This window comes from Melopsittacus undulatus, chromosome 11, assembly GCF_012275295.1.
Source record: "Melopsittacus undulatus isolate bMelUnd1 chromosome 11, bMelUnd1.mat.Z, whole genome shotgun sequence".
NCBI lineage: Eukaryota > Metazoa > Chordata > Aves > Psittaciformes > Psittaculidae > Melopsittacus > Melopsittacus undulatus.
Window position 1 is genome coordinate 3,684,457 of NC_047537.1, and position 26,831 is coordinate 3,711,287.

General features: G+C 48.9%; 1 protein-coding gene across 6 annotated transcripts in view; it reads left to right on the forward strand.

Moving 5' to 3' along the window:
- Positions 1 to 1,562: 1,562 nt before the first annotated feature.
- MVB12B (multivesicular body subunit 12B) overlaps positions 1,563 to 26,831 on the forward strand; it is a 69,531-nt gene continuing 44,262 nt past the window's right edge. Inside the window, exons 1-6 of one of the 6 annotated variants that reach the window (XM_034067476.1) lie at positions 9,119 to 9,192; positions 14,520 to 14,631; positions 15,682 to 15,804; positions 20,636 to 20,743; positions 23,475 to 23,571; positions 26,520 to 26,649. In XM_034067476.1, coding sequence (XP_033923367.1) covers positions 15,694 to 15,804; positions 20,636 to 20,743; positions 23,475 to 23,571; positions 26,520 to 26,649 — 446 coding nt within the window. In that variant the 5' untranslated portion in view covers positions 9,119 to 9,192; positions 14,520 to 14,631; positions 15,682 to 15,693. Of the gene's footprint in view, positions 1,703 to 9,118; positions 9,193 to 9,494; positions 9,571 to 11,564; positions 11,737 to 13,643; positions 13,673 to 14,519; positions 14,632 to 15,681; positions 15,805 to 20,635; positions 20,744 to 23,474; positions 23,572 to 26,519; positions 26,650 to 26,831 lie in introns of those variants that run through there. The other 5 variants (XM_034067475.1, XM_034067478.1, XM_031046475.2 and 2 more) reach the window with 5 other exon arrangements.

A 26,831-nucleotide genomic window follows, 5' to 3' on the forward strand; every position in this document is an offset into this window, starting at 1 on the left:
CACAAAAGTCTGAAATCTGCTCCCATCCATCCTCCTGGGACAGAGGCTCTTTTCCCACAATGGAGCTGCATTTAACTCCTGCAGGACAGTTCTGCTGTGCTTTCTTTGGCCAGGGACCCTCCTCCAGGATTTTGCATTCCCCACGAGCAGGAGATGTTCATCCCTGACATTGCTGGATCCATTATTCAGGATTAATGCCCATTTGCTTGTTGCACCTTCTGTTGTGGTAATAATGCTGCAGCTTTGACTTGCTTCCAGCAGGGCAATGGAGAAAGCAGAGTTAATATCGTGTCAGAGCAGAGAGGAGAGAGGAGCATTTTTCCTTGGGAGCAGTAATGTATGCAAGGAGCTTGTGTCACCTAAAGCCATTCAACATCGTGCGTCGCCTTCCTTGCTATTGCATGTGAATTTAATAAAGTGGCTGTGACTCATTCGCTCTCGGTAGTGGAGCTGACATAAGTAAATACGCAGGCTGTAACCTCGCTGGAGGTTTTATACCATCTGTATTTACAATATGAATATTTCAGCAAATTTGACATTTTGGAGACTTCTGTCTCCCAGGTTTAGTGATGACGAGTATCTGGGTCAGGAGTGCTGCAGGTTCACAAGCAGCATCCTGTCAATAATTTAATGCTCCAAGTGCTAAGCAGCGCTAGCAGGACGCGCGCCGGCACTGCAGGGTTTGTTGGCTCATTGAGCCAACACAGCTCTGAAGCAACATAAAAACAGTTTTTGATCTCTTGCTGCTGGCCTCTGCCTGAAAAGCATAAAGCAGGAGGCAACCCTGTGGCAGCTATTCTACTAATGTCACCGTAATATGGATGCTGTTTTACTGTCACTTCCAAGATGGAAACAGCAATACACAGGGCGGGATAGGATGAGGCATTTCTCAGCCTATTCTCCTGCTGTCCAGATATGTGATTGTGCAGGCTTCCAGCAACACAAACTCTCTCCCAGTTGCTGCCCAGACCTGACTGGAGCACTATGGGATTCCCATCTGCAAGGGCATCCCGAGGACTTCACTTAACCTCTGATCAGTTCAGGTGTTTTTTACCAACATAGGGTCAGAATCTCATCACTGTGTCACTGGAAAGGGCAGGCAGGGTGCCCTGAGCATGGCGATAATTGGGGTTCCTTCAGTGGGTTATCCCAGCAACACCCAACACCCTCTATCCCTCTGAGGACAGGCACAAGTCATCACACCTATGGGAAATGTCAGCATTTCCTGGAAAGCTCCACCCAGAGCCTAGGGCACTAATTGCCCTAATGGCTGTGATGAGCCCCATCTGGGTCAAGCACCCGAGGAGCCCATTTAAGCTCAGCTCTTGGGTACTTAGCTCTTGCTTGAGCTATTCTGTAGCAGACTTAGGCCTCACAGACTCTGTGGATCCAGCCTCTGACTGGCTTGGCTTTGGTCCTGCATTGTCCCCATGGACACAACCTGACCTGTGGACTTTCCAGATGGTTGGATGAGGACCTGACCCTGACCCTGGCCATGGCCATCCCTGCCTGCTTCCCTCTGGTACCTATGGGATCCCTGCCCTGCTGCCTCAGCAGAGCCCCAGCATCTCTGTGTGTGCACATGCTTGCAGAAGTACTTACTGCCCTGCTGCTACCCAAGAGAGAGGCAGCAGAGCATCCTGCAGTAAGGTCTTTGACAGAGAAAGCAGAAACTCTGAACAGGTCTTCCTGTTAAACTCAGGTGAGGCTTTTTTCCTCTCTCATAAAACATTGTTCTTAAAATATTTACACTAAAAAAAATGCACCACTTTCCATATGAAAGCTGTGCTTGGCACAAGCATTCTCTCGGCTAGAAAGGAGCTGGAAGAGCCCTTCTCTTTCCAATGTCAGCTCATTATTGTGTTGTTGATGCACATTATACACCCTGAAAGCAAAGCTGCTCTGGCTTTGCATTGAGCCTCCCTTTGGTTAGCAAGAAAAGGATGATTTCGGCAGCAGGGGAGCAGTCCTGCTTCAGAAGTGTCTGTGCTCTCAGGATGTGCTTTGAGGGATCCACAGACCTGTAATTCTGGAACAAAAACCTCAAAACTTATGTGGGAGTAAATGCAAAGCTGGAAAGAAAGCAAAGTGGGATGTCAAATTATGCATTCAAAGAATGGCTTCTCATTAGTGATGCTGGGTGATCTGTAGAATCTCCCATCACATGATACCCATCCTCTTGTACTTCCCAGTGCTGCAGAAATCCTTCTGAGGGAGCTGCCTGATATGCTTCATTTTGGTTTTATCTGCCTCCTTGTAAGGATTAAGTGTATTTTTTCTCAAGGGATCCTACAGATGTGATGCTTCTGGTACTGGTAAAGTTGGGAGGATGTTAAGCAGGCACTGAGTGTGCGGCCTCTTTCCTGGAATCACTGTAGCTGCCTGCACAGGAGGCTTTGCCTGTGGTTGCACCATGATGCTTGGAACCTCCTGGAAGAGTCAGGGCTTCTGCTTCCACTGCTGGTCATGGTGGGTTTAGGTTTTAACATGAAGACCCCACTTCTGATCCTGAGCCTCAGCTGTGTAACTCATCAGGGTGCTGTGATGCCCTTGGGGAGGTGACCTTGTGTTTGGGGACAGCCTGGCGAGGCTCTCACTGTTCCTGCTGGCTCTTCATTAAGGATAGTTGGATTGCAATTTTTCTGATCTCCCAGTGATGCTGTAATTGTCCAGTTATGGCTGGCTTTGGCATCGTTATCCACACTGAGTCCTGTTAGACGGATGGGAAACTCGCTGGGGTGCTAATGTGCACAAGCTGCAGTAGCCAAGGAGCCAAGCAACAGTGTTGAATGCTGCCAGCTGGCCTGGGAATTGCGACGGAGGGAGCTGATGTGTTCTTACCAGAGGGAATGGAGCCCTTGGTATTACCCGATGCTGCTATGGTCCTGCACATGCTGTGATGGTGGCAAGCAGGGCAGGGAGGATGGCTTGGGGCTGAAATGGGGGCATTAATCCTCTGACTGCTGCAGTTTAACCACTGTTAACTGCTTCTTTTGGTTTAAAAGGAATGAAAGGTGCTGGCTGCAGCCCTGCTTTGGGGAGTTTGAAGACCAGATTTTTGGGATCCAAATGGAGAAGGGACACAGAAAAAGCCTTGCATAGGCAGCTGAACTGTGACCGACTTCCCATTGCTGCCTGCCAACTGGTCACCTATTAACTCATTCCCTGGCATCCCTTCGTGCAAACACCCAGTCATCTGAATGCTATTTGCTGCCAGTGTGTTCCTAGGGCAGCAGCTTTGCAGCCCTGACAGACACTGTGGATTTTTCCCTGCATGTATCCACAGGGAATGTCTTGGCACAGCAGCAAGCAGAGTGCTGGCCAGGCCTGGGGCAGCACTGGGGGATGGCACTGGGACAGTACCCACTCTGAAAGCAAGGCAAGCAGTAGCATTTCATCAGAGGAGATTTGCAAAGAAAACATTATTTCCTCAAATGTGTTCATCATTCAAAATTATTCAAGCAAAGGTTTGCATCTCACTGTGGCTATTATTCATAATATGGGAATCTGGATGTGTGGCTCTCCTTGGTAATTAAGCTGCATGGAGGTTTTTTCTGCCTTCCGTTTGGGTGGAACAGCAGCTGTATCTCAGTCCTGGGATTGTCTCTGTGGAACAAATAGGGCTGGTTCTGGCTGCAGGGCCTTGAAACAGGGATCAGGAATTCAGACTTGTGCTGTTAAATGGTGCCAGTGTCCTGTGCACCTCAGGGCACTGGCTCCCTGTGACCCAGACAAGTGATGGATGCTTTGGGCCCTGGTTTCCTTGTTCTCCTGGACAACCTCCTCAGTTTAGGAATTCCTTGAATCCCTTTAGGAGTGAGCTAAATGCCTGTCCTGATGGGAGCACTTGCTGGATCCTATGTAAATCACAGTTCTCACTAGCAGTGTCATATGTTAGTGTTCTGTGCATCATACCGAAACAAAGACTAAAATACAAATGTGAGGACTCACTTGTACTGCATAGGTGTTATTTAGTAACAACTATAGGACAGGAAAGCAAACAGGAAATAAAAAATAGTGGCTTTTCCAGATCACTTTTTCTATTCCAGATTGGAGCCCTGAAACAACAGCTCAGAGCAATTTTCTGCAGAGGCTATTTTGGTAGCTTTCCAGGCATTGCTCACTCATGATCTGTGAGTGTGATGCTCCACGTAGTGAATACACTTGCGAACAACATTTTCCTAAACACGTGTGGTGGGAATGGAGGAAGTCAGCCACCAGCCAGAGCCAGTTCCCATGCAAGGTCCTGGAAACACGCTTGTGGTTATCAGCAGGATGTTGACCTGTTTAAGTTCCTCCCCTGTTCTGGGGTATCTGATGATCCCCTTGGGGAGAAGAGTCAGAAGCCCAGGACCCTGCTTGCTTCTGCCCAATGCCCACCAGTCTCTGATCCCACCCACTTGTGGTAAGGATGTACCCCACATCTGTGCGGTACCCTAGGGGAGACTTGCCCCACTGTGTGAGCCTGCCAAAGCTGGAACATGGTGGTGACTCCACCACCTCAGCTGTGTGCACCTGACTGCAGCAAGCACACACAGAGGCTCATTCCTTTGGGGCTGTCATTGAGTCACTGACCCTGCAGATGCTGGTTAAGCAGGTGCTTGAGCCTGAGCACTTGCTTTTAGTGCTTTGCTGACCTGGAGCTAAGTGAGGAGCTGATAACACTAAATACAGCTTTGTCCTTTTGTATGCAGGCTCCTGCATGAGCTGCAGCATCTCCTGGGACTCAGAGCTGCAACACAACCATGAGGGACCATGCATGGGAGTGACAGCTGCAACAGAAGCATGAGGGATTGAGCACTCTGCTGTGGGGCCATCCACACTTGAGGTCTAAGGTGGTGCTCCTGCCTCTAGAGCACCTTGTCCACCAGGTAGGACAGAAACACTGATGAGGATGCATAGCTCAATGAGCAGGGCTGTTTATTCTCTGTACTGATATCCCAGCTGGAAAAGCCTCCTCTGGGGCAGGCTGGAGCCCAGGGGAATGGGCAGCCCCTGCCTGTTCAAGGGATCTGGGATCAGTGTGGGGGCCTTGACAGGGGGTTTGCTATGATGGGCAATTTATGAACATTTCATAAATGTGTTTTACAGACAGGCTTAAGTATGTGCTGAGCAATGCTCGTTCTGTCAAGAAAAACTGGTTACAGGATTATATCCAAGCCACTTAAATATTATGATCCATAATATAATAAATAGTGGTGCTGAGTGTTGCAGCTTTGTGCTGTAAAGAGCCCTGTGCATGCTGCAACCCTGCATGGGCAAGGTAAAAACTTGCCACTATTGTAGAAGTGGAGGCTTAGCTCTGCTGCTGTTGATCTGCTAGGGCAGTGCTGTGCCCTGGGCACTGGGGACTGCTGAGGACACAAGGATGGAAGGTCACAGGGTTTCTGGTGAATCTTGCCTGGGTATTGCTAGAAACAACACCACAGAGCTTTCTCAGGGAGAGATGCATATGGGCATCCTTTCCACTTAGAGGTACCTAAATTAAGGGAGATACAAGGCCCTTCTCATTCCTTTTAGGAAAGCCAAGATTTAGAATAGGAATAGAAAAGAGAAATTGCAGCTGCAAAGAGACATTCTGGTGCACTAAGAGGTAGCTTAAAGAAACCTTAAAGCCAGACAGTAGCTGAGCCTCCACCTGCAGCAGCTCCAGCATGAAATTAAACTCTGGGCTGATTTTTCTCTAAAGGCAGGCATGGAAAAAATGGTACGTGCAGCAGTATTTCATTGCTACATGAAATGTGGCTACAGAGAGGAATTCCTGCAGCATAAAGGATTTTAAACAACAAGGGCTTGAGCTGACAGGCAGGATGAGGATGCAGGATCCTTTGTGGGTTGTCCCCCTGCAAGCTGGGATCCTATTTGGTGGTGAAGCCTGACCAGTTCTTGCAAGGAGTTCCTGCTCCACATGAAGTAGAGCTGGGCCAGTGCCCCCTGCACCAGCCCTCAGTGCTGCACACCCCATCCGGGCATCAGTGCAGCACACAACATCTATGCTGTGCCTTACCAAGCGAGCTGGGAGCAGTGTATCACAGGCTGCACCACAGATTGTGCTTATAGTAAATGAGGACTCTGCATTTTATTCTGTGCTATGCTGCTCTTCAGAGGTGCTGTCTGGGAATGGACAGTTTTTACTGTTACAGGGAGCTTGAAATGTAAAGAGGGTGATGGGGCTCAACTGCAATCTCTTATCTCTCAGTCCAGTCTCTCACCTAGGAGCAGATTTAGCAGCTCCCCTGTGGTACGTGGGAGACATCACGATACTGGCTCTGTTTTCTGTTCTGGAGGATGTGAATCCTGGTGTCCAGCCACTTGGCGATGAGGGAGCTGTGTTCATTCAGCCACAGCTCCAGCACTGTGGCCGAGAGTGACTGAAATTCCTATTCAGTGTCCTGAAAACAAGACACTGGCTCAAACTGGACAGTGTGTATGTGACTGCCAAGCTCATGAGAAAAGACATGCTCCCAGTAAATAAATGCATTTTGAAGAAGCTTTATGTAAAATATTCAGAGGAAAACATTATACTCGCAAACACTTATGCTTTTGAGTAACTTTACATTGGTAGATTAACCAGCTTCAGTTATTCATATATCTAATACCAAGTGTGCAAGTATTTGCTGATTCAGAGCCTGTGTTTATGCTCTGCAAATGATGATGCTGGTGCTTTTCCCCAACCTCTGAACTCTGACAAGGTTTAAAGGTCTCTACAGGCAGAAGGGCTGGGAGTTTGCCCTGAGCTGTGCAAGTCTATGATGTTCTCTCAAGCAGCTTCTCTAAGGGTAAAACTGAAGCAGCAGCTAAACTGTGCTGGAAAGAGACTGTCTCATTGGAAAAAACGTTATTACAGATCATGCCACACACACGTTGGGATATATGTTTGCAGTGAATCTTAGAATATTTGGTGGATACTAAGCAGCAATTAGAGTCTTCCTTTGGAATCAATTCATTTCCTAACACCGTGGTAGCAGGGAGGATCTTATTGAAACTCTAGGATTTTTAATATTATTACACTAAAGACTCTCTCAGTATCAGCATCTCCGTGGGGGAGCATTAGCACACTGTAATGTGCAACAACTTCTCCAGTTCAGGAAATCTTGTTGTATTTCTAATAGGGCATGTGGGGCATATATTATGTATGGGACATATATTTCTCATTTCCACCAGGCATCATCCTTCCTTCTCTCTAAATTACTCTCCAAATAAAAAAAAAAAAAAACATTGTATTCCTTATTGCTCAAAATACATATTTTTTTTAATCTTTAGACCCAGAAGCCACTGCCAGCATCAGGGCTGTGTGTGGTAGAATCCAGAAAGCCTTGGTTGAGGGGCAGGGAGCAGAGCTGTAGTTAAGATTACCCAGTTATCACCATGGCTCAGCAAGCACCAGTCTAAAATGGTTTACTGGAGAGAATCAGCTGCATCCAGGAGTAAACGGGACACCAGGATCTTGCTGTTGCAGAACACTTTGCTTTATGGACGTGAGTACGAAACCACTAATGTGCATGTTGCTCTCCAGGACAAGCCTCTCAAATACACACTAATCAAAGCTTAAAGTGTTTCTCTTGGTAGTAAGTCTGACCACACCAGAATGAAGAGCAAAGAGCTGGAACAACAGAAGGGCTGCTTGTTCAACTGCTCCTCTCAGCTCAGCCTGGCTAAAGGGACGTAGATAAGAGTCCAGCTGAGGTGTAAGAAGTAAACACTTATCCAGGTGGGAAATTAACAGGTTGAACAGAGCTCCTCAAATGATGAGCAAATCTGAACAAAAATATAAAGGAGAGGGGGAAATCAGTGAATTAGTAGTGTAAAGGCAGAATATCAGAAAAGGAATCATCCTGTAACCACAAAGATCCATTAAATGTACCTTCAAGTAGCACTTGATTTTGTTAGGGCAAAAGAAGACAACTGGATGGAAATTTGGGTGACATCTGAATGAGCTCTTTCTCATAAATCAGAGGCCACATTTCCAGCACAGAGGAAAACGTGGCTCTGAGCAGGCAGCATACCAGGGAAAACAGGAAACCAGCTCCAGAAGGGACCTGGGAGGCTGTCTTGCCTGGTCCCTGCCCCGAGGGAATGACTGAGTGATGTCAGGTAAGTGCTTTCAAGGTGACCAGTGAGATAAAGCCTCCCCAAGCTGTTTGAGTGCCTTTGCTATACTAAAGTTTTTCACCATATCTTTGCAGGATCTCCTGTACTTCACACCCATCACCTCTTAAGTCTGTCACAAATGATTGAAGGCTACTGCCCTCCCCTTTAATTTACCTACTAACTAACGTTTTTTCCTCCCTCCTTTATTTCATTCTTCACCCCAGGATTTTTTCTTTTCCTTTAGATTAGCAGCTCTTTCAGTCCTCCATCAAAGACCATTGGTATCAACCCCTACACCACTTTTGTTGCTCTCCAGATTATTGCTGATGACCTTCCTTCAGTAAGGTGCTCAAAACCAAACTCAGGGCAGCTGCAGGATTAGTTCCTGTGAGGATGGCACAGGCCATACTTGTGTTTCGGGTTGTGATTTGCATCATCTGCTGATTTAATAAGAGCATTGTCGGTTTCATCACTGTGATAACCTTAAGCAGAACCAGACTACTGCAGACTCTCAGGTCAGGATGGGCTCTGCGCTGCAAGTGGACCGAGCCAGCCTGGCAAACCCTGACCTCTCTGCACTATGTATGTTTAGTTTGTTCTTCAGTCCATGGCCAAGAGGAAGCATCAAATACCTGACTGAAGTCAAGGCAGCTCCCAAAACTGCTTATCCCCAACCCCAGGGACTGTGTTCTCAGGAATAAAACTAGCTTTGTTTGACACAATTCACCCTTCCCCAGTCCATGGCAGCTGACCCTGTCTCCTACATGCGATTTGTTCCAGAAGGAACGGGTGCTGCTGACTAAATTACAATTATCCAGGTCTTTGCCACCTTCCCGAGGCTCCCGGCTGGGGCGGGCCGAGCACCTGAGTACTCCCCTCCCAGGCGGAGGGCAGCGGGTGAGCCCTTGTCCGCACGTGGGTGGGATTGCTGTGGCCGGAGCCGCTGTCCGAGCCCTGTGCCCCGGCTCGGGCAGCGCTCGGGGGACCGAGGGGTGGCAGCGGGTCCCGGTTCCTCGCCGTGGGTGGAGCGGGCGCCGGGGCCGGTTCCGCGGTGGGCCGGGCCGGGGCTGCGGCGGTGGGAGGCAGCAGCGCGGCCGCACGGTGAGTGCCCCGGGGCCGGGCCGCGGGGGTCGCGGTGCGGGGCGGGCTCTGGGCCCTGCGCGCCGCGGTCCGGTTGTGGGTGGGCAGGAGCCTGCGCGGCGGCGGCGGCAGCGGGGGGGGGGGGAGCCAGGGCTCCGCCGTGTTGCGGTGCTGCGGCCCCGGAGCTCCCCGGGGCCCGGCACAACGCGCCCCGCCGGCTGAGGCTCCGCTGGGCCGCGGCCTGCCCGCCGCTCCCCGCCCCGCTCCGCCCGGGCCCGCAGGCCGCTCCCCCGCCGCTCCTCTCGCCGGGCCGCGCCGCGCCGGCCCCGCCGGGCGATGAGGAGCTGCTTCTGCGTGCGCCGGGGGAGCCGCGACCTGCCGCCCGCAGCACGGGCAACAGTTAAGTGTCCCCGCACCCACCGCGGACCCTCGGCGCGGCCGCCCCGCTCTGGGGCCGGGGCCGGGCCCGGTGGGTGCTCGGGGATCCTGCGGGGGATGCGCGTCCGAGAGCGGGGCCCGGCCCGGCCCTGCGGGGCACGGCGGAGGGAGCGCTCGCACTGCCCGAGCTCCGGGCGAGGAGGGCGGACTGGGGCCCGGTGTGCGGGCCGGGATGCTCGGTTGCCCGCTGAGGAGGGGCAGGTGGGGGCTCTCCGGGCTCGGGCAGCGGCTGCCGGTGCCTGGGTACCGATTAGAGCCAGGCTTCGTTGAGCTCTGGTCGTGTCCTGAGCTCCCTGGTGACCCCATGCAAGACCAGAGCGCTCCGCTGTCGCTGGCAGGGATCAGCAGTGGGGCAAAGCCCTGGTGACCTTGACCTGCTCAGGGGTTACTGCAGATGTCATTAGTGACTGGTTGGAGACAATAACAAAACCCCTGCCTTTTGTGTGGTCTTCAGCTGCAAGCGTTTACAGCATGGGCTTACATGACTGCCCATTTTTCTCACCTGCTCTCATGTTTCTGTGTATCTGGAGGTGATAATGTGGGTTCCCTTTACAGCACTGGTCAGAGCAGCGATCCTGGGTTTGTTGTGTCTCATGGACTCGCTTCTTGCGTTACTGAGGCTCCTGAGCTTCCACTGTGGTTTCTGGAAAGGTTCTCATAGACCTACCAGGCTTCAGTGTTTTCTGTGCTTGGTCACAGTAATGCAAGACAAGGCCTTCAGCTGCACCAAGACAGGCTGGGCCTCAGCAGGTGTTCAGCTGGTTGGGCTGAAACTTAGGTTTCTCCATCTTGTGTTTTGCTTTAACTGCATGAGAACATGCTAACGTATCCCTTGTTGTGTCGTGGAGCGGGTTGGCAGTGTCACCACGGTGATTTTTAGCTGGGGTAGCCTTACCCACTACAGTTTCTCGTCCTGCTGGGATGAAGGCTTAGTCTGAGCTTCTGGAGATGTGAATAAAACACACAATGCTTCAGTCTTGGGCTGTGTGCTGCTCTGACAAAATGAATCCCAGGCCCAAGGGTTGTTGTAGCCCCCGGGGACTGCATAGCTCAGACATGTGCCAAGATAGAAGTAACTGAACTGAATGTTCCTTAAATGTTGGTTATGTATAGAAGCCTATTTTGGTTTGAAACAGGACGCTCTTCACAGATGTACGTCCATAGTTAGATGTGCTGTGAAGCAATACAAGATCTCAGTTTTGCTCATTCCATGACTTAAGTTCCTGTTTCCATCCAGGTCAGTTAAACTGTAGAGAGTTTGCAGCTGAGACAGGGCAGCTGTCTCCAGGATGGGAGCCTGGGTGTGGGGGTGATTCCAAACATACCTTTATTTGGGGAGAAACACGAAACTGCAGTCCTGCCTGCAGGGCCCTGACCCCTTGTCCTGCCATGGTCTCCTGTTTTCTGATTGAAACTGTGTCCTATTCCATGAACAGAAATAGAAAATTGGCTCTGTTGTGTCCTGTTCCCGGATGCAGGGGGTGGACCGGGCGTGCAGAGAAGAATGGCAATGTAACTTCCAAGCGATGTGTGTCGTGCCAGCAGTACCCACTGCTTTTATAAAATGATGGAGTGATAGCCCAAGCATGCGAGCAAGGGTTTTAGCAACGTGTCTGCTTTGCTTTGATGGGGTTATTTCCCTCAGGGTGCAGGAACTCGGTGAGGTAGTTGGTAATTTTTTTCCAGTTTTGGCTTAGCTCATACTTTTCTGCCTGTAGGAAGAACAAGTCAGTGTCAAAGTGCAGGGCTTGTAGTAGAAGGAAGAAACAATAAGCCCATTCTCTCCAAGTCCCTTGCTATTTAACTTCAGAACTTGACCTGCTTTGCTGGCAGCGTGATGCTTCTGTAACAAATACATCATCAGGCCTGATTTGATCATGTACCCACCAGCTCTTGAACTTGCCTAACTTGTTGAAAAGGAATGCCGAGGGGGAAAAATGTTCTACAAACTCAATAATACATTCATTTCTGAAAATGTATTCCTTTGTTATAGATAGTCCCAGCCAAAGCACAGCAGCGTGTGTGGTCAGTCACCTCAGTGGAGTACTTGAAACGGACAGTGGAACCAGCAGAAAAGTATGCCTAGGATAAACACATAAAAGCAGAGATGAGCTAGCAAGAAAACGGGTGAGAGCAAGCGAGAAGGATGCAAACAGTCTTGAGAGTGCTGAGAGAAGGGGAGGTGTGTGTGACTGTGAGCATGGGCTGCAGGACAGCACTCTGGGGTGATGAGCTGCCCTCAGCTTTGCTGTCTCCAAAGGGTACAAGGCTCAGGGTGCTGAGGCTGCTATGAGGAGCTGTGCTGCCAGTTGGCACAGGGCTTTGTACTGCCAGGGCAGCACAGGCCCTGTGTTACACGTCTCCTAGGGAGCAGACACGCTGTGCCTGTTGGTAGTAGGTACTTCACAGCAGAAGGACGCAGAGTGGAGCACTGGTGAGCATTGTGTGGTGACAGGTTAAACCGAGACCTTGGCTGGGCTGCACATGTGTGGCTTCCTGACTAAATGTCACTGCCTGCTGCATGCACTTCCTCTGCTCTTCTCCCCTGCCTGTACCTGGTAGCTTGCTCTGAAGGCTGTCACCATCTGGGGCTGGGGAATGGCAGGATGAGGGAGCAGGATGGGGTCTGTACCTCATGCCTGCAGAGGTTGGGGCTGGTCTGGGTCTGGCCACACCTGGGTTGGTGCCTCACAGAGCAAGTGATGCCCCAGACTCTGGGCAGGAAGAGGCAAGGAAAATAAAGCAGGGCCTTGGCTGAGGCAGAGGCTCTGAAGGTCTCTCCTACAGCTGGGCATCAAGATCCCCAGTCGTCTGCTTTGTCTCCTGCTTTGCAGCATGGCCAGTTCAAGGGGGACAGAAGGCATTTGGGATAAAGCCAGCAGTGTGGTGGCTGCGTGTCAAGCCATATGTTCCTGCATCTTGTCCTGCAGCCATCCTACTCCGCTCTGCTGTGCATTGCTCAGGACTGGTGCTGGCAGGATGCACAGTGGAGCTGCATCCTTTCCCTGCTGGCTTTGTCTGAGTGGCCCCACAGACTTCTTCCTGCATCAGAGCCTGCATCCGGTTTCCCTTTGCTGGATGTGGCCCTGCAGTTGGGAATGACTTGCAGGGAGCATGCTTCTAACTGGTTGGAAAAATGTTCTAATTGTTTTGGGCTGCTCCCAGAATAACCCCACAGGGAGCAGAGGGGCACAGGGCTCTTCAGCAGAACTCCACTGAGCACAGGATGGAGACAGGCCATCTCCTGGTCAGCTGGTTTAGTTCTTGGCCACCATGATGTTAGTTGGGCATACAGGTCAAACTTGTGTTGTTTAAAGAGAGCTTCATTAAAATAACAAGCTGTCTAATAGGAGTATTTATAGAATCCTGCTCCTTAATTTAAACTTTTCTCTCACTGTTTGCTTTTTGGTTTTAAGTTCAAAGGTGTGATAGAAAAGAAACCAAACTTTGCAGGCGCCCTGGGGGAGAAGGGCAATGTAACTAATCGTCTGTAGGATTGCCCAGCCCTAGACTCCCCTCTGACCTGTGCAGAGTTCACAAAAACATTTACCCGAGTGTGCAAACCGATTGCTGCTGCTCCATATCTGTTCCAGATGCATCCTCCATGCCACCCGCACAGCAGGAAGCTGCTGCAGAGCCTTGCTGTGCTGTGGTGGCCAGACATGGACCCAGCCGTCTTTGAGTGCTGCAGAGCAGGGTGCTCTGCACTGCCTGGAGACCTGGAGGTTTGTTTTGTGTGCATATGCTCTCTGCCTGCCCATCCTCTCTGGCCATGGGCACAGCTGAGGCCTGAGCATGAGGCAGAAGAGGGTGTCAGGCTCACTGGGCACAGCAGTGGTGGCCGTGGGGAGCTCACCCCTCGCTGCAGTGGGGTGCTGCTCCAGGCCCTGCACCGGTGCTGCACTGTGTCTTGCCCCACAGCTTCCACCTCCTGCCCTCTCAAGGCAGAAAGCCCCATTCTCCGTGCTTGGCTGCTGCTGCTGCCATAGAGGGGCTTTGTGTGAGCCAGACAAAGTGAGGATTGATGCTAATTTCTCCTCCTCCTGTTGCGCCAAGCGGGACCGCAGACGGCTCCAACAAATGTCCCCCTTTCCTCCTGCTGAGGTCAGGGTGCTTTTGGGCTGTGGCTAAAAGCACCTATCCTGCTCCCGCAGTGATGCGAGGGACTCCCAGGGCCCCATCCTCAGCCTTTCCCAGGCCAACACTGCTGCTGCTCAGGATCCTCCCGGGTCAGTGCTCAGCAGCATAAGCACCATCCTTGCCATCACTGCTGTGGAAGAGGAGGGAGTACCGGATGCTCTGTGCATGCCTGGGCTCTCCCAGGGCTTGAGAGAGGGGGCAGAGCGCCCCTGCTTCCCCACGCTGAGATGTCAATGCCATTCCAGCTGCCCCTGCTCCCCTCCTGCAGAGCAAGCCAGCACTTGGTCAGAGTGGGTTTGGTGGAGGCTGGAGGAACAGATCTGCTTCCTTGCAGCCGTGCTGGAACCTGCCTTGTGGTGTTCTTAGCGTGCTGGGGAATATCGTCACTTACCTGGATTTCAGTTCAAAATGGCTTAAGAGAAGCTCCTATCAGCATTCATTATCTCCCAGCTCCTCCCAATGTGTAATGACAAGTCATCACATTATTGAGAGTGACTTGGAAAAGGTTCAGAAAATGTGTCTGTATGAAGAACAGATTGTAAGTTCTTTGTTAAGTTCACATTATGTTTGCTCAGTGCTTCACGTTTTAGGCAGTGGGTTCTGGATTATTTGCAAGACATCTGGATGAGCCGGTGGAGCAGCACAGGCAGAGCTTTCCACTGGGTTTGGTTCATCAGCAATAGTGGTTTTGCCATGACCAGTTCCTAGCTTCTGTTTTGGACTCCTCAGGTAGTCTGGCTGTTCGTGTGACATTATTATTATTTACCTAGGGCCCAGACTTTCTTATTGCCTGCAGCACGATGTTTGCTCTGACTGGGCACTGTGAAGTGTAAACCCAGGTCCCACTGGCACCAGCACTCACCTCTGCCTTTTCTAGAAGCAGTAAGTAACCAGCTGTCTACATGGCCTCGAAATGCTGGGGTTTAATTGCTCTGAGGAGGGAATTGAATTAGGTAGCTCTGGTTCACGGCTTGTCTGGCTGCGCAGCAGTGACGCTTGTTTACACAAAGCACTGCCCTTTTATCTTGGGGTGCGTGGGGGGTGGTTTCCTGGGGCATTCCTGCCTGAAAGCTGGAGAAGACTTGCCCTGACTGGCTGCCTCTGCAGGAGACCACGTGCTGAGGCAGTGGCACCTTTCCCCATCCTCCTCAACAAGTTGTTTCAGCAGCTCTCTTGTCTTCTCCTCCTGCTTCCTGCAACAGCATCTCTCCAGAATCGGTTGGTCTTACCTGCTTCTATCCTCCGTTGCGTATCTCCTTCCTGTGAAGCACTTGGTGATGTGTCCCTTCTCCTGGAAGATGCTCAGGCCACTTCAAGGCCTCTTTCTGCTTTGCATCAGATCACCCTGTGCTGCTTCATCTGTGTTCCCTGGTGTTGAGGCTCTCTGCAACAAGTGCAGTTTTGCATACAGCGCCAGATACATCTGTGCTGCTACATGATAATGGTCTGGTTCAGGAGGGTGTGTGAGACTGAAGACTTGTGGGGAACCCCCAGTGTGTGTAACACATGTTACGGATGGGGACCCTCCCAGTCAAGCCGTTGGGAGCAGATTTGTTGCTGCTTGAAACAGCAGAGCTACTTTATCTGGGATGAAATTTGCCTTCTGTTTGGAAGGGAAGGGAATGAGCTTGGGTTTTTCCATCATTGCTAGATGGAGACCAGCCCATGCTAAGCATCCTGGAAGCAACAAAATTAATCTCAGAAGAGGCTGCAGGCCCAAATTCCAAACCTACTGGGCATTGCACAAATGTACCCTCTTATCAAAAGCAAATGAAAGTGCAGAAGGTGTGTCTGGCCTAATCCCTTGTTTAACTTGGCAGTCTGTGGTGTGTTAGCACAGGCACTGTGGCATGCATGCAGGCTCTCGATGCTCTCTGTCCTCTGCTGGGGTGTTCTGATGAGCAGCCCTTTAATTCTGCTCCTTTCTTTCAGGATCAGTCCATAATGCCTGAAGTGCGAGACCTCTCCGATGCCTTGCCCGACTTGCCGATGGATCCCATCACGGGTGTTGGTGTGGTTGCATCCCGGAACCGAGCACCTACAGATTACGATGTAGTAAGTAGAGCTGTTCCAGCTGCCATTGCTAATGCTTTGGTTCTACACTAATGAGGCTTTACTTTGCTGGGAACAGCATCTCTTCCAGAGAGGGCTTGCCTTCAGGTGTGTCCTTTAGGAAGTAATTTGAGGTCCAGCTGCCCACCTCTCAGCCCACAGCACTTAGTGCTTTCCTTCGGTGGAGGTTTGTGGGTGCAATTGTGCTACTTCATCTGTGCCACTCCAGAGGAGCATAATTACCTGGAGGATGGGTTTTCAGAAACAGCTGGCCACTGTGGCATGCAAATTTAATAATCCTAGTAACATTCATCCTGAAGGAGTCTTAAGTATTGCACAAATTATATCTCTGGGTAAATGGATCCCACATCAGCTGTTTAATCCCACATATCAGCGTTGCACAATGATGATGAGAAACTCCAGAATGGGAAGCAAAGAGTTTCACATCCAGCTGAAATTGCAGGAATAATTTTGATGGACAGAATGCAAACCTCTAAACCAAGTTTTGGCAGGATGTTGGGCAGCAGGAAAAGGCAGCTGGATACAGCACAGATGAGTATGTGAATGCATAAAGGGAGGTCACTGTTTAACAGCTGCTTGTTCCATGGGTTAGTTGCTGTGTAACAAACAGCATGATTTTTCTCCGCATAGATTAGTGTCCCAAACAGTAAAATAGCAGAAAATACTGACCTTGCAGAGCTCTATATGGAAATGTTTGGCCTGCAGTCATTCTGCTCACTGTTGTGTGTATCCTGCTCTGACTGTGCTACATCCACCTTGCATTTCCAGAGTTGCATGGCTTGTGTGGTTGGGAGTGGAATCCAGTTGACTTGAGGCTTTGCTCAACCTTTTCAGCTCTGGATCATTGCATACCCAGTTCAGTGTGAGAAAGAAGAAAATGGATCAGGCTGAAGCAGGGGCACAAGGGAGGGAATTGTGAAAAGGCTGCTTAAAGACCTGGGAGGTTTTTTGCATTTACTGCATTTTTCTGAGTGCTCATTACCTGTGTGAGCCAGGCTGTGTAATTAGCTGCTTACCCTGATAAAGGAGCATGGGACAATGTGAGAGTTGTGATAACAGAATTGCATTCTGCTTAAATGACTGGGCAGAGAGCACGCTCACCCCAGATAGCCTGTCTGTGGTTTAATAGGGAGCTCCAGCACTAACGCAGTTTAAACTAAGCAAGATAAAAGAGTCTTCCTGTGGCTTAATCCAATTACAGTGGTGTTGTAATAATGCTTGCGAATGTGGGTCGCTCTCTCCTGGGGGGTACAGAGAGGAGGCTGCCTTTCTTCTGGTTCTTCTGCCTTCCTCTCTGTTTACAAGGAGCTCTCTTCTGACCTTGGGGCCAGCAGTCTCTGCTGCAGGCCGTGGGGAAGTGCCTGCTGTCTGCAGCTGTCTTACCCTAAGCACAGCTTTCACACACTTGAGCTGTGTATGGTACATCAGCAGTCCAGCTCCAGCCATGGTCAGTGTCTTTTCCATTGTAACTGCTCAGGGTACCACTCTGATGTAACAGGGTGTCCTGGTACCCAGACCCAAAGGATAGTGGCATGCAGGGCTACTTTTCTTGCCTGGATGTCTGGTAAGGTGGCTCCTCTGCATGAGTCTGGGCTCTGGACCACTGTGTGGTATGCAGGGTTGTCACTTCCCTGTGACCTCTGTGGAACTCAAGTCTGCTGTGCCTGAAGGCATGAAGCTGAGTATGCAGAAGTGCCCTTCTCAGTGCAGTAGAGAAAGTCATGTTCTGAGACATGGGCAATGTGAGGACATGGGTGGTCTTGGGCTGTGTTTCCTCTTCTGTTTCTCTAAGGAGACACCAGCAGCTGATTGTTACTTCAGGATGTAAAGCTTTTATGAAGGCAGCTGTGGCAGCTCTATCCTGAAAGTGTACTCCTGAAATATCTGTTTCTCTTGGGACGTTATAGTCCTCATAGGGATCTGATTGATTTGTGTTTTGCTCCAGCATCCTGCAACATTCAGTTCCACAAGTGGATTCAGAGTTGCATGGGAAAGTATTTCCTCTTATTAGCAATGAATTTGAGATTATATACTTTCACTAATAGTTTTGAGTTTTGTGATGATGAAGTGTCCAGTTCTCTCTGAGACCATGATGTTATTTGTAGGCTTTGCCCAACTTCCTCTTTGTTCATGTCCTTTCTCCAGCAACCAACCAGTGGTATACTCTTTTCCTTCCTTTTGCTCTTGCTTCTCTTTAAAACAAACCAAGCAAAGGCATGGATGCTTTCAGCCCAGGTGTAAGTTAAATGCCCTGGGGATGGCCCTGTCTGTTTCCCAGGTTCACATGGATCCAGGTTCACAAGGAGCACAGGTCCAAGCATCCTGCCCAGCTGGAGGTGGCAGTGTGGCAGAGCCCAGGGGACCAGACCCAGGAGAAGCTTGGCAAATGGATCAGAGATCTTTTCCCTCAGTAGTTTAATTAGAAACCTCCATTGCCTTTGTGTCTGTTTAGAAAACAACTTGTCTTGACTAGCCAGGTATTTTAACAGCTGAAACACAAAAGACTTGATTTTGCCAAAATGTACAGTGTGTTTGAAGTTAGATTCCTGAAAATCTGCCCAAACTGGCAAGACTGAGCGTATGGGTGGGGAGGAAAGGGAGGAGAGGTGGGAGCCTGGGGTAGGAGAGAGGTGTGGTTCCCGTGCAGCCACACTGCTTGCTGCAGGCTGAATGTCAGCTCCATTTGGGGTTTGCTCTGGGGCGAGAGCCTGAGCATGCTGCTCACCCAGGGCCTTGTTGGAGCAGGGATGGTTCTGCACCATTGGTGTTTGTAGCACATGCTTGAGGAGTGTCTTCATCAGCTCCTAAGAAGGACTATTGCCTGTGCCTGGGGCACTGGGTCCTGGTGCTGGGTTCCATGTCCTCCATCGCACATGTTCCTTGTCTCTTAGCCAAGCAGAGCACTGGATGAGCTGGGGCTGCACAGGATAGACAGGTCTGCCTCGGCTTCTCCAGGCCAGCTCCCCTCCTGTGTTGCCCCACCGAGGGCACTCTGCCATTGCGAAGCAGCACTGCTCAGGCACAGTTCTGCTTCGGGAGGTGGTGGGGATCCTCCTTGCCTGCAGGAGCCCAGCAGATGATGTAAGATGTTGCCTGTTTATATTGCACTGTTTTCTTTCCCCATGAGTTTCCTGACAAGTTAATGCATGCTTATGTTCCCCGGGCTTGGAAGAAGACTTCAGCGGCATGATGCGCAGGCAGGGTGCCCGGGGTTAATGTCACCTGTGACTTCTATTTCAGCAGAAGCAGAAATGGTTTCTAAAACCAGTTTCTAAACAGGGCTGGAGTCCAAGTGGAGGGTCCATGCATGCCAATGGTTTTTCCAAGCAGTCTGTTGTCTGAATATGTTTTCACCAGGCCAGACTTAACCACAGGGGAAGGAGATGTGCATGGATCTTGTTATGTTCCTAAAGCAGCACTTTAAGAAACAGTTGAATTCAGGGAATAATAAAGCAGAAAAAATTCCCACCAAAATCCTGTTTTCAGATTTTAGTATTTAAAAATTATGCCTGTATCTTTGCAGAAACCTGACTGCAAAAACTGTCGTGCAGGGGCTTGAGCTGAGCAGAGGCTTGTGAAACAGCAGTTGCTGAAATGCGGAGAGCAGCCAATGCACTTTGCTCCCTTTGATCAGACAATAAACAGGCTTTTCTCTCCTGTACTTGGGATAATTGGAGGGTCTTGTCAGCACGCATCTCTTGCTTCCTGTGCCCTGCACAGAGTCTCTCTTCAGCAAAACATGGGTGCAAACAGTGACAACAAATGTCAGCTCTTTGTTATCTGGCTGCTCTGGGGCCAAGGGCTTACTCAATAAGATTAGACTTGGAAGAGCTGCGGTGGAGCAGTTTGCCCCCATCTGAGAAGCATTAGGCAGAAGTTCAGCTGTGTCTCTGGAGTCTTCTGTTGGGAGCCATCAGTCAGGCATTAGTCTGGTGGGGTGATCTTATTTCTGCTACCCTTGTGTGTGCTGCTTTGTGTTCTCTCATATTTGACAAGAAACCTTCAGTGGCAGGGGCTCTTACCAGCTTGTGGTGCAGGGTGATGCCAGCTGCTAATAGAGCAGAGTCCTTTCCCTGGGCATGATGCTGCCTCATGCTCACTCATTGAATCAGCTCAAAGGTGAAATTTTCTGCCTTCCTCTTCTTGCACGTGCCCATGTGTCATGGTTTCAGGACACCATGTGATTTGAGGGTCAGACAGATTGACAGACAGACCCATAGTCTGTTTCCTTGGCCCTCCGTTTTCGTGCCACTGATTCAACTGGACATAGAGCTGCATTGGAAAGAGATGTTTTCAGGGTGCATCCTCACACACAGCACTGCTGTTGAAGTCCATGAGTGACCAGGGCTTTCCCCAGCTGCTGGAAGCAGCCTTTTTGCCTAGAACCAGAATTCCTCTGCCTCTTCTGTGAATATAATACTGAGATTGGGCAATTTCTGTGCTTTGTCTGCATGGACCCTCCTCCCAGCTTGCCCCAATGTGCCCTTGCCTATAGGGTAGTAATGAGAGCCTGGATATGCTGACTTTTCCAAACTATTGTTTGGAAACTGTAACCAAAGTTGCTCTTTCCTCATTAGAATAGCCTTTGTCAGAGCATCTTTAATCAATGGGCTCCCAAGAGACAGCGTTTTTAGAACTTCTTTTTATACCACCTTTTGGAAGTTCTTTGCACTGCACCTTGTGAAGAAACTAATGAGATGCTGTGAGAGTTCGGGCTACCGTTAATGAGAAGAGGTCTGAGGAAGAAGTACTGCACATATATTAACTTTATCTTGGCTCACATGTCTCCTCTCCCCCTGTCTCTTCTTTCCAGGTTGCACAAACAGCAGATGGCTTGGATGCTGACCTCTGGAAAGATGGCTTATTTAAATCCAAGGTCACACGATACCTGTGCTTCACGAGATCGTTTTCAAAAGAAAATGTAAGTCCGTTTGCTGAGTGTCTGTATGATTTGCATCTGTGCCTGGCATGCTCCTACCCATAAGATAATTCATTTTATGGAGCCAATTATAATTCAGGCAGGCACTTCAGTGAATTTGGGTGAGTCAGGAGGCAGACTGCAACGGCAGGATATTTGCATCTTCTCTGAAAGAAATTGCTGGTGAAATCTGCAATAAAAGCTGCAGAAAAGGGAACACTTGCATTTCAGCATCCCCCTCACTTTTGTGTTTCCTGCTTTAGCACTGAGTGCTGCGTGCTCATGATGCTGATGAATTTCTAACTCTACTTAGAGAGCAAATGCTGCAGGGAATGTTGATGAAGGAAATACTAGTTGCTGAATCCTGGGGCATCATAGATACTTTCTTGCAGGATTAGCTTCCCTTTCTTTGTGGTTTTTGGTGCTGATTCTTGCAAATTTGCCCATGTTGTACACATCATGTTCTTGCGATCTTCTAGTGTGGCTACTAAGCATTGGTTAATTTCTGATTAGTGGTGGTTGTCTGCCCACATCTTCTGTGGAGGAGAGGTGACCATGTGCAATGAGATCCCCATGCCTTGTACAGTGGTTTTGGTTGAGGCTAGTGTGAAAACTTCCCCTTTTCTGGAGGAACTGTTTAATTCCACAATGAATGCACTCCATCTAGTGGGTAATCCTGCTTTTTGTCGTGTTTTGGATATTCACAGTGACTCAGTTGTTAGGGTATGGAGATACCATTTTGTACCTGTGCTTTCGGTGATAACAGGAGCAGAAAAGCGACTGTGACCTCAGAGGTTGATCATGGGTCCTGACAGGAAGGCTGGGGGCTGCCAATTTCCAGCATTTGAGCTTTATTCCATCTGCTTCCCTGCCTGTCTCTACATTAAAATAAAGCTCCAGAGCTATGGGAAATATTGCTTCCTGGGGTAGATGGACAATAATTGTGTTTTTCATCCTGGAGTACTTGAACTAGCAGGAGTAATAGCCCCAGAATAGGCAGGGAGGGCATTAAACAGAAAGATTTGTGGTGATTTGAGTATTCAGTTTATCTGTGGCTACCTTAAATGTGAGGTTGTCAGAAATCATTACAGGATAGTAGCAACTGCTGGCTACCAGAGAGTGTAAATACCCTCAGTCGGTGCCTGTTGGGCTTTTGGCATGAATCCTCTGCTCAGCACGGTTTGGGAATACATTCCTCATATTGATGAGGAGTGAATTAAAGTGAGTGTACGGGGAAGATTGCTGGTCCCAGCTGCCCCTCAGATACCTGGTTTATAACGGAGACAGTCTGTAGTGTCTTTTTATCAGAACCATCATTCTTAACAGCTTACAGTATTTGACAGATAAGGACATTGCTGGTATTCGAGTGTCATGGTGAGGAGGCCCCAAATGGTGCATCTTGCAAACAGGGAGGCTTTCTGCCCTTTTCTGCTGTGTTTGTGGCAGAGCATTGATGCTGACTCCCAGTGTTTCAGCAACTAGCAAACTTAACAGAGGTCATCTCTCCTACCTGTCTGCTGTTGATGGGGGAATGATCAGCTGAAAGTTGCTTATTGATGTAACACAGCCAGACAGTTTGGATAAATAAAACATGAAAGATGAATCAGCAGCAACCACTTCATCTACCATTTGTTGTGCCAGGACCATGTTAACTGATATACTCAGGCTTCACAGCATCCAGCATTGCTGGCTCTGAGATGCCTTGGCCTAAGTGGGATGGGTGCATGCGGGTGGCCTTCTTCATGAGGAGTTGACCATGAAACAGAACCTCCAAAAAATAAACTCAGATCTGATCTCCCCTTATTATTATGGCTGCAAATTTAAATATGTTTTAAAATAGCTCAGTGTAATAATCGCAGGAGAGGTTTGCCTGAAATACTCTGCCAGATAAAAACTAAAGGAGATGCTTATTGACCAGTAACAATAAAAAACACTGACATGGTTTGGTGGCTTAGGATGAAATTTTAATTGTTGTGTATTGCATTTCTGTTTATAAAGGCTGTGCAGTAACTAAAGTGTGTTTTTCTTCCATACGTGAATCCAGATTATTGGCAGCAGTGCTGGCTTTAATGAGAACTGCAAAGAAAATCTGGTCTCTAAACAATTGTGGAGGCTGTCATTCTGAATTGTGTTTTGAGCTCTTCAAGCCTTGATTAATCGGACAAGGCATCAGTTCAGAATTCATATGGACTCCAAATGAAGTTCCCTGTTCCAAATGGCCTGCTCTTCTGGAGTGTGCCTGTATTTGGAGCTAGAACCATGTCTGTTCAGTACTAATTAGCTAATGCATGTAATAACTTTGGCTGTGTCTGCTTGAACCATCTTCCCGTAATGCTTTCTGCTGTTACTGTCAGAGAAATGTCATGTTGCTATTGTAGGTGTTGAATGTGTGAGAACTAAGGTGACCTGCTTAGTGGATGAGGTAGCAGAGGTAATACTTTGAACTGCTGTGTTTCCAGAGGGAAGAATTTGGTTGTGCTTCTGAGGATCCAGGGGTATGGCAGTGGATGAGGTGTAAGAATCTATAAATGTTGACAGTTGTCCAGTATTTCCTAGTCAATTGTCACACAGTTCCTGCAGAGGAGACAGTTGCAAGTGTTGGCTTGCAACTTACCATTTTTAAAGTTGGTGGTCAGATGCAATGACAGTGTCTTGGGGTTCAGCAGGTGAGAAAAGCTGGGTTTGAATTTGGTGACATTGTCATAGTTAACTGTTGTTTTTTCTCTCTCCAAAGAGTCATTTAGGCAACGTCTTGGTTGATATGAAGCTCATTGATATCAAGGACACTTTACCCGTGGGCTTCATTCCCATCCAGGAGACCTCTGATACACGTAAGTTGGCATCTGTTTTTCAGTCCCATACTTTGCAAGCAGCCACTCTACCTGTGCCTGTGTGGGCAGCAGTGTCCCAGGCAGAGGGATGCTCTCAGCATTGCTGTGCTCTGGAGTTAACATGTTCATGTCTGGGACAGCTCTGGACTGCAGTGCCTTCCATTTTCCTGTACTCTTCCAGGTTTCTTAACACTGCTTCCTGGCTGTCACCAGCGAGCCTGCTAGAGCAGGAAGGAGTAGTTCATGTTCTCATTTTGTGAGGTTGGGCTAGACCTAGTGGGAGAAGAGCTGCTGTCCTGAGGGATGTTCACAAATGCATACCAAAAGGAAGGGCATGTGCTTGTGGTGCAGGATTCATGCATGACAGCTTTACATAACTGAAGGCAAATGTCCTGTCAGGTAGTGCTGAGGATGGTGGGGTATGCTTGCACTTGCTGAGAGAAAGCACAAATGGAATGTCCAGGGAAAATACCACCCTCATTTCTACAAGGCAGAAGTCACTTTGCTGCAATGTTTAAGCCAGCAGCTCCAAACAGTGTATTCAGATCCTGGTGGCAGTGGCAGCTGGAGCCACGTCTGGTCGCATCCTTCTGCTCTGCAGCAACATCAGGTGTTTTGGGCCTCCAATGTGCAGGATGGGGATGAGCCCCACGGGAGCTGAGTGTGGAAGGGCTGCAGGACACCGTGTGCTGATACAGCTACTGCTCAGGAGCAGTGCTGGTACCAGGCTCGTCAGTAATGAAATCCAGCCTAGTTATGAGTAGAAAGGAGTTCTTGCTTTGCAGGGATTCATTCATCTGGGTCTGCAGCAAGTTTTTCAGTCACTATCAACCTGGTTCTGATTTGAACCTGTGACTGAGAAGTGAAAGGCTTTACAGCCCATTTCCCATTTTCCTGGCTCATCCCCTTTCCCTGGAGAATTTCTGGCCACATGCAGGTTGGGGAAGAGTCACAGGTTCATCCTGCTCACTCTTGGGAGTGCTGGACACTTACCATGAGCTGCTGTAACTTTTGTGAAAGTCCTGGTGGAAAGGTGGAAGGGGACTTGATAATTAATTTAAATGCATTACATTGCAACCCAGACCATCTTCAAAGCAGAGGCCCTGTCTGTATTAATGAAGCAGTACATATCCCTGCCTCCATTAGCATGAATGAACACATTTCAATTGACTGTTTATAATATGTTTACTTAAAATTAACTCCAGTTAAGCATGTGTAATTAATGAATCCAGCTCCTAAACCAAGTTTGCTACAGACTGCACACTCTAGCCAAGTGTGAAAGAGACCCAAGACAAAAGCAAACAGTCAGCTTTGTACGTCTGTGAAAGTCAAATGAGAGGCACTGATTCTGTTTAGAGTTACATGTTTCTGTGCTCTTACTCTAAGTGACGGTTGACTTGTAGTAAATATATTAAATACATTACTTCTTACTAGGTTCTGAGGAAATTTCCAGGTGGTGAAGTCTTAATCCCCGGGCTCCTAAAATCAGTTTTAGGCACTTCAAATAAAAGCCCCAGTTTTTCAGAGCAGGAGAGACTAGACTTTAGGGATCCAGGTATTTAGCATCTCTAAAAAGCAGCATGGGAAGTGAAAAGCTGCATGCACAGATGCTGTATGGTGACACACCTCTCACTGGCTCTACATTTGTTGGTGCTGGTGTGACAGCAGATCTCAGAGACTGGGATGGATTGCTTTCTCCAAGGTGTGGATTACAAGACAGGAGGAGCCTACAGAGACAGGGCTGCTTGCCATCTGTTGAAGTGAGAGCATATTTTTAAGCTGGAGGATATTTATTCATGTTAAGCTGAAGGGTTTTTATTTTGCAGGCACTTGTTTGTAGTTGTTGGTTGGTTCCAGATTTTCATTCAGTGTGTGCACTTTAGATTTTCAGCTTATCCATAGACTTCTGTTGTGTCTTTTAAGCGCCTGCATTCACAGATAGAAACCACACCTTGCTCACGTTGAGACTCTCAAGGGTGAGATAAAGCAGTGGTTTCCAAGCACCACAGATCTGTCTGTGTGCCAGTGCCACCCATTGTCATGCGACTGACCTGTAGCTGGATGCGAATTGTATCTGTGTGCAGACAGCATGCATATACACGAATTCATTATACAGATAAGCCTTAACTCTGATGGCTTGAGTTTTTCTTGATGGATAACATGGAAACAAGTGAAATTGTTCTGTGATGCTTGGTAGGAAAGGGCCATGCAGCAGATTCATCCACCCTCTGAACACAGGTCAGTGCAGCACAGTTTCTCCGTAGGAGGTCCTAGCAATTACTGCTTTGTAAATCTGGTTTATCCCTGTGAAGACTCCAGGACAGAGTATCATTTCAGTGCTTGCTGACTGAGTCAGGAGAGGTCAGTGACATGTAGGATATGTGAGACGTGGGCAGACAGCTTTTACTGGTGGCCACTCCGCGTGGCAGTCTGTTTTCCTGCCTGCTGCTCCTCTTTGGTTGGCTGTTCGGAAGCACTTGGCAGAATAAACTGACTGGTTGTGTCAGCAGCTTCCAGGTATGTTCCTAGAGGCAGTGCTTATGGGAGGAATATTTAGACCACGACTATGCAGGCCAGTAAGGCAAACATTACTATGGAAAGAGAAAGTGAATGTGAGAAGTATGTGGAAGTGGAAAAATCACCTGCCATTTCTGTTCTGTGGTGCCGTGGCATACGTGATGTCTTATCTTCTCTGCAGAGAGTAGTAGGCAGTATTGGTTTATCACAGTGCCTAATAACAAATCTCACACAAGTGTACAGACTGCTCCTGATAGAAGATTTCTCCAGCCACTGAATGGCACTGCACTGTCTGGTTTGCTGACATATGTCTGTTCTTTGGCTCCAGTTCCTGCCATAATTATCTCCCTAATATCTGGAGAGACAATAAATAACATTTATACTCTAATCTTGCATAAAAAAACACCCCATGTCCTGGGTTGTTTTTGCAGAAGAAATAGCTTTCAGGAAGAAGAGGCTGTGCATTAAATTCATCCCTCGAGACTCTACAGAGGCAGCGATCTGTGACATCCGAATCCTGGGTAGATCTAAACAGGCCCCTCCTCAGTACACCTTCATAGGGTAAGTATCCCTCGCTCCAGGAGCTGTTGTCCTAAATTCAGTTGTACCAAGGCTAAGCACTGTGTTTTCGTGTAATTACTAAGTAGTAGTTTGTAAGAGCTGAAGCTTGTTATTAGAAGAGTTTACATAAGTACAAGTGTTACTGGATTTGATGTAGGCATTAACTAACACCTTCCCCCCCT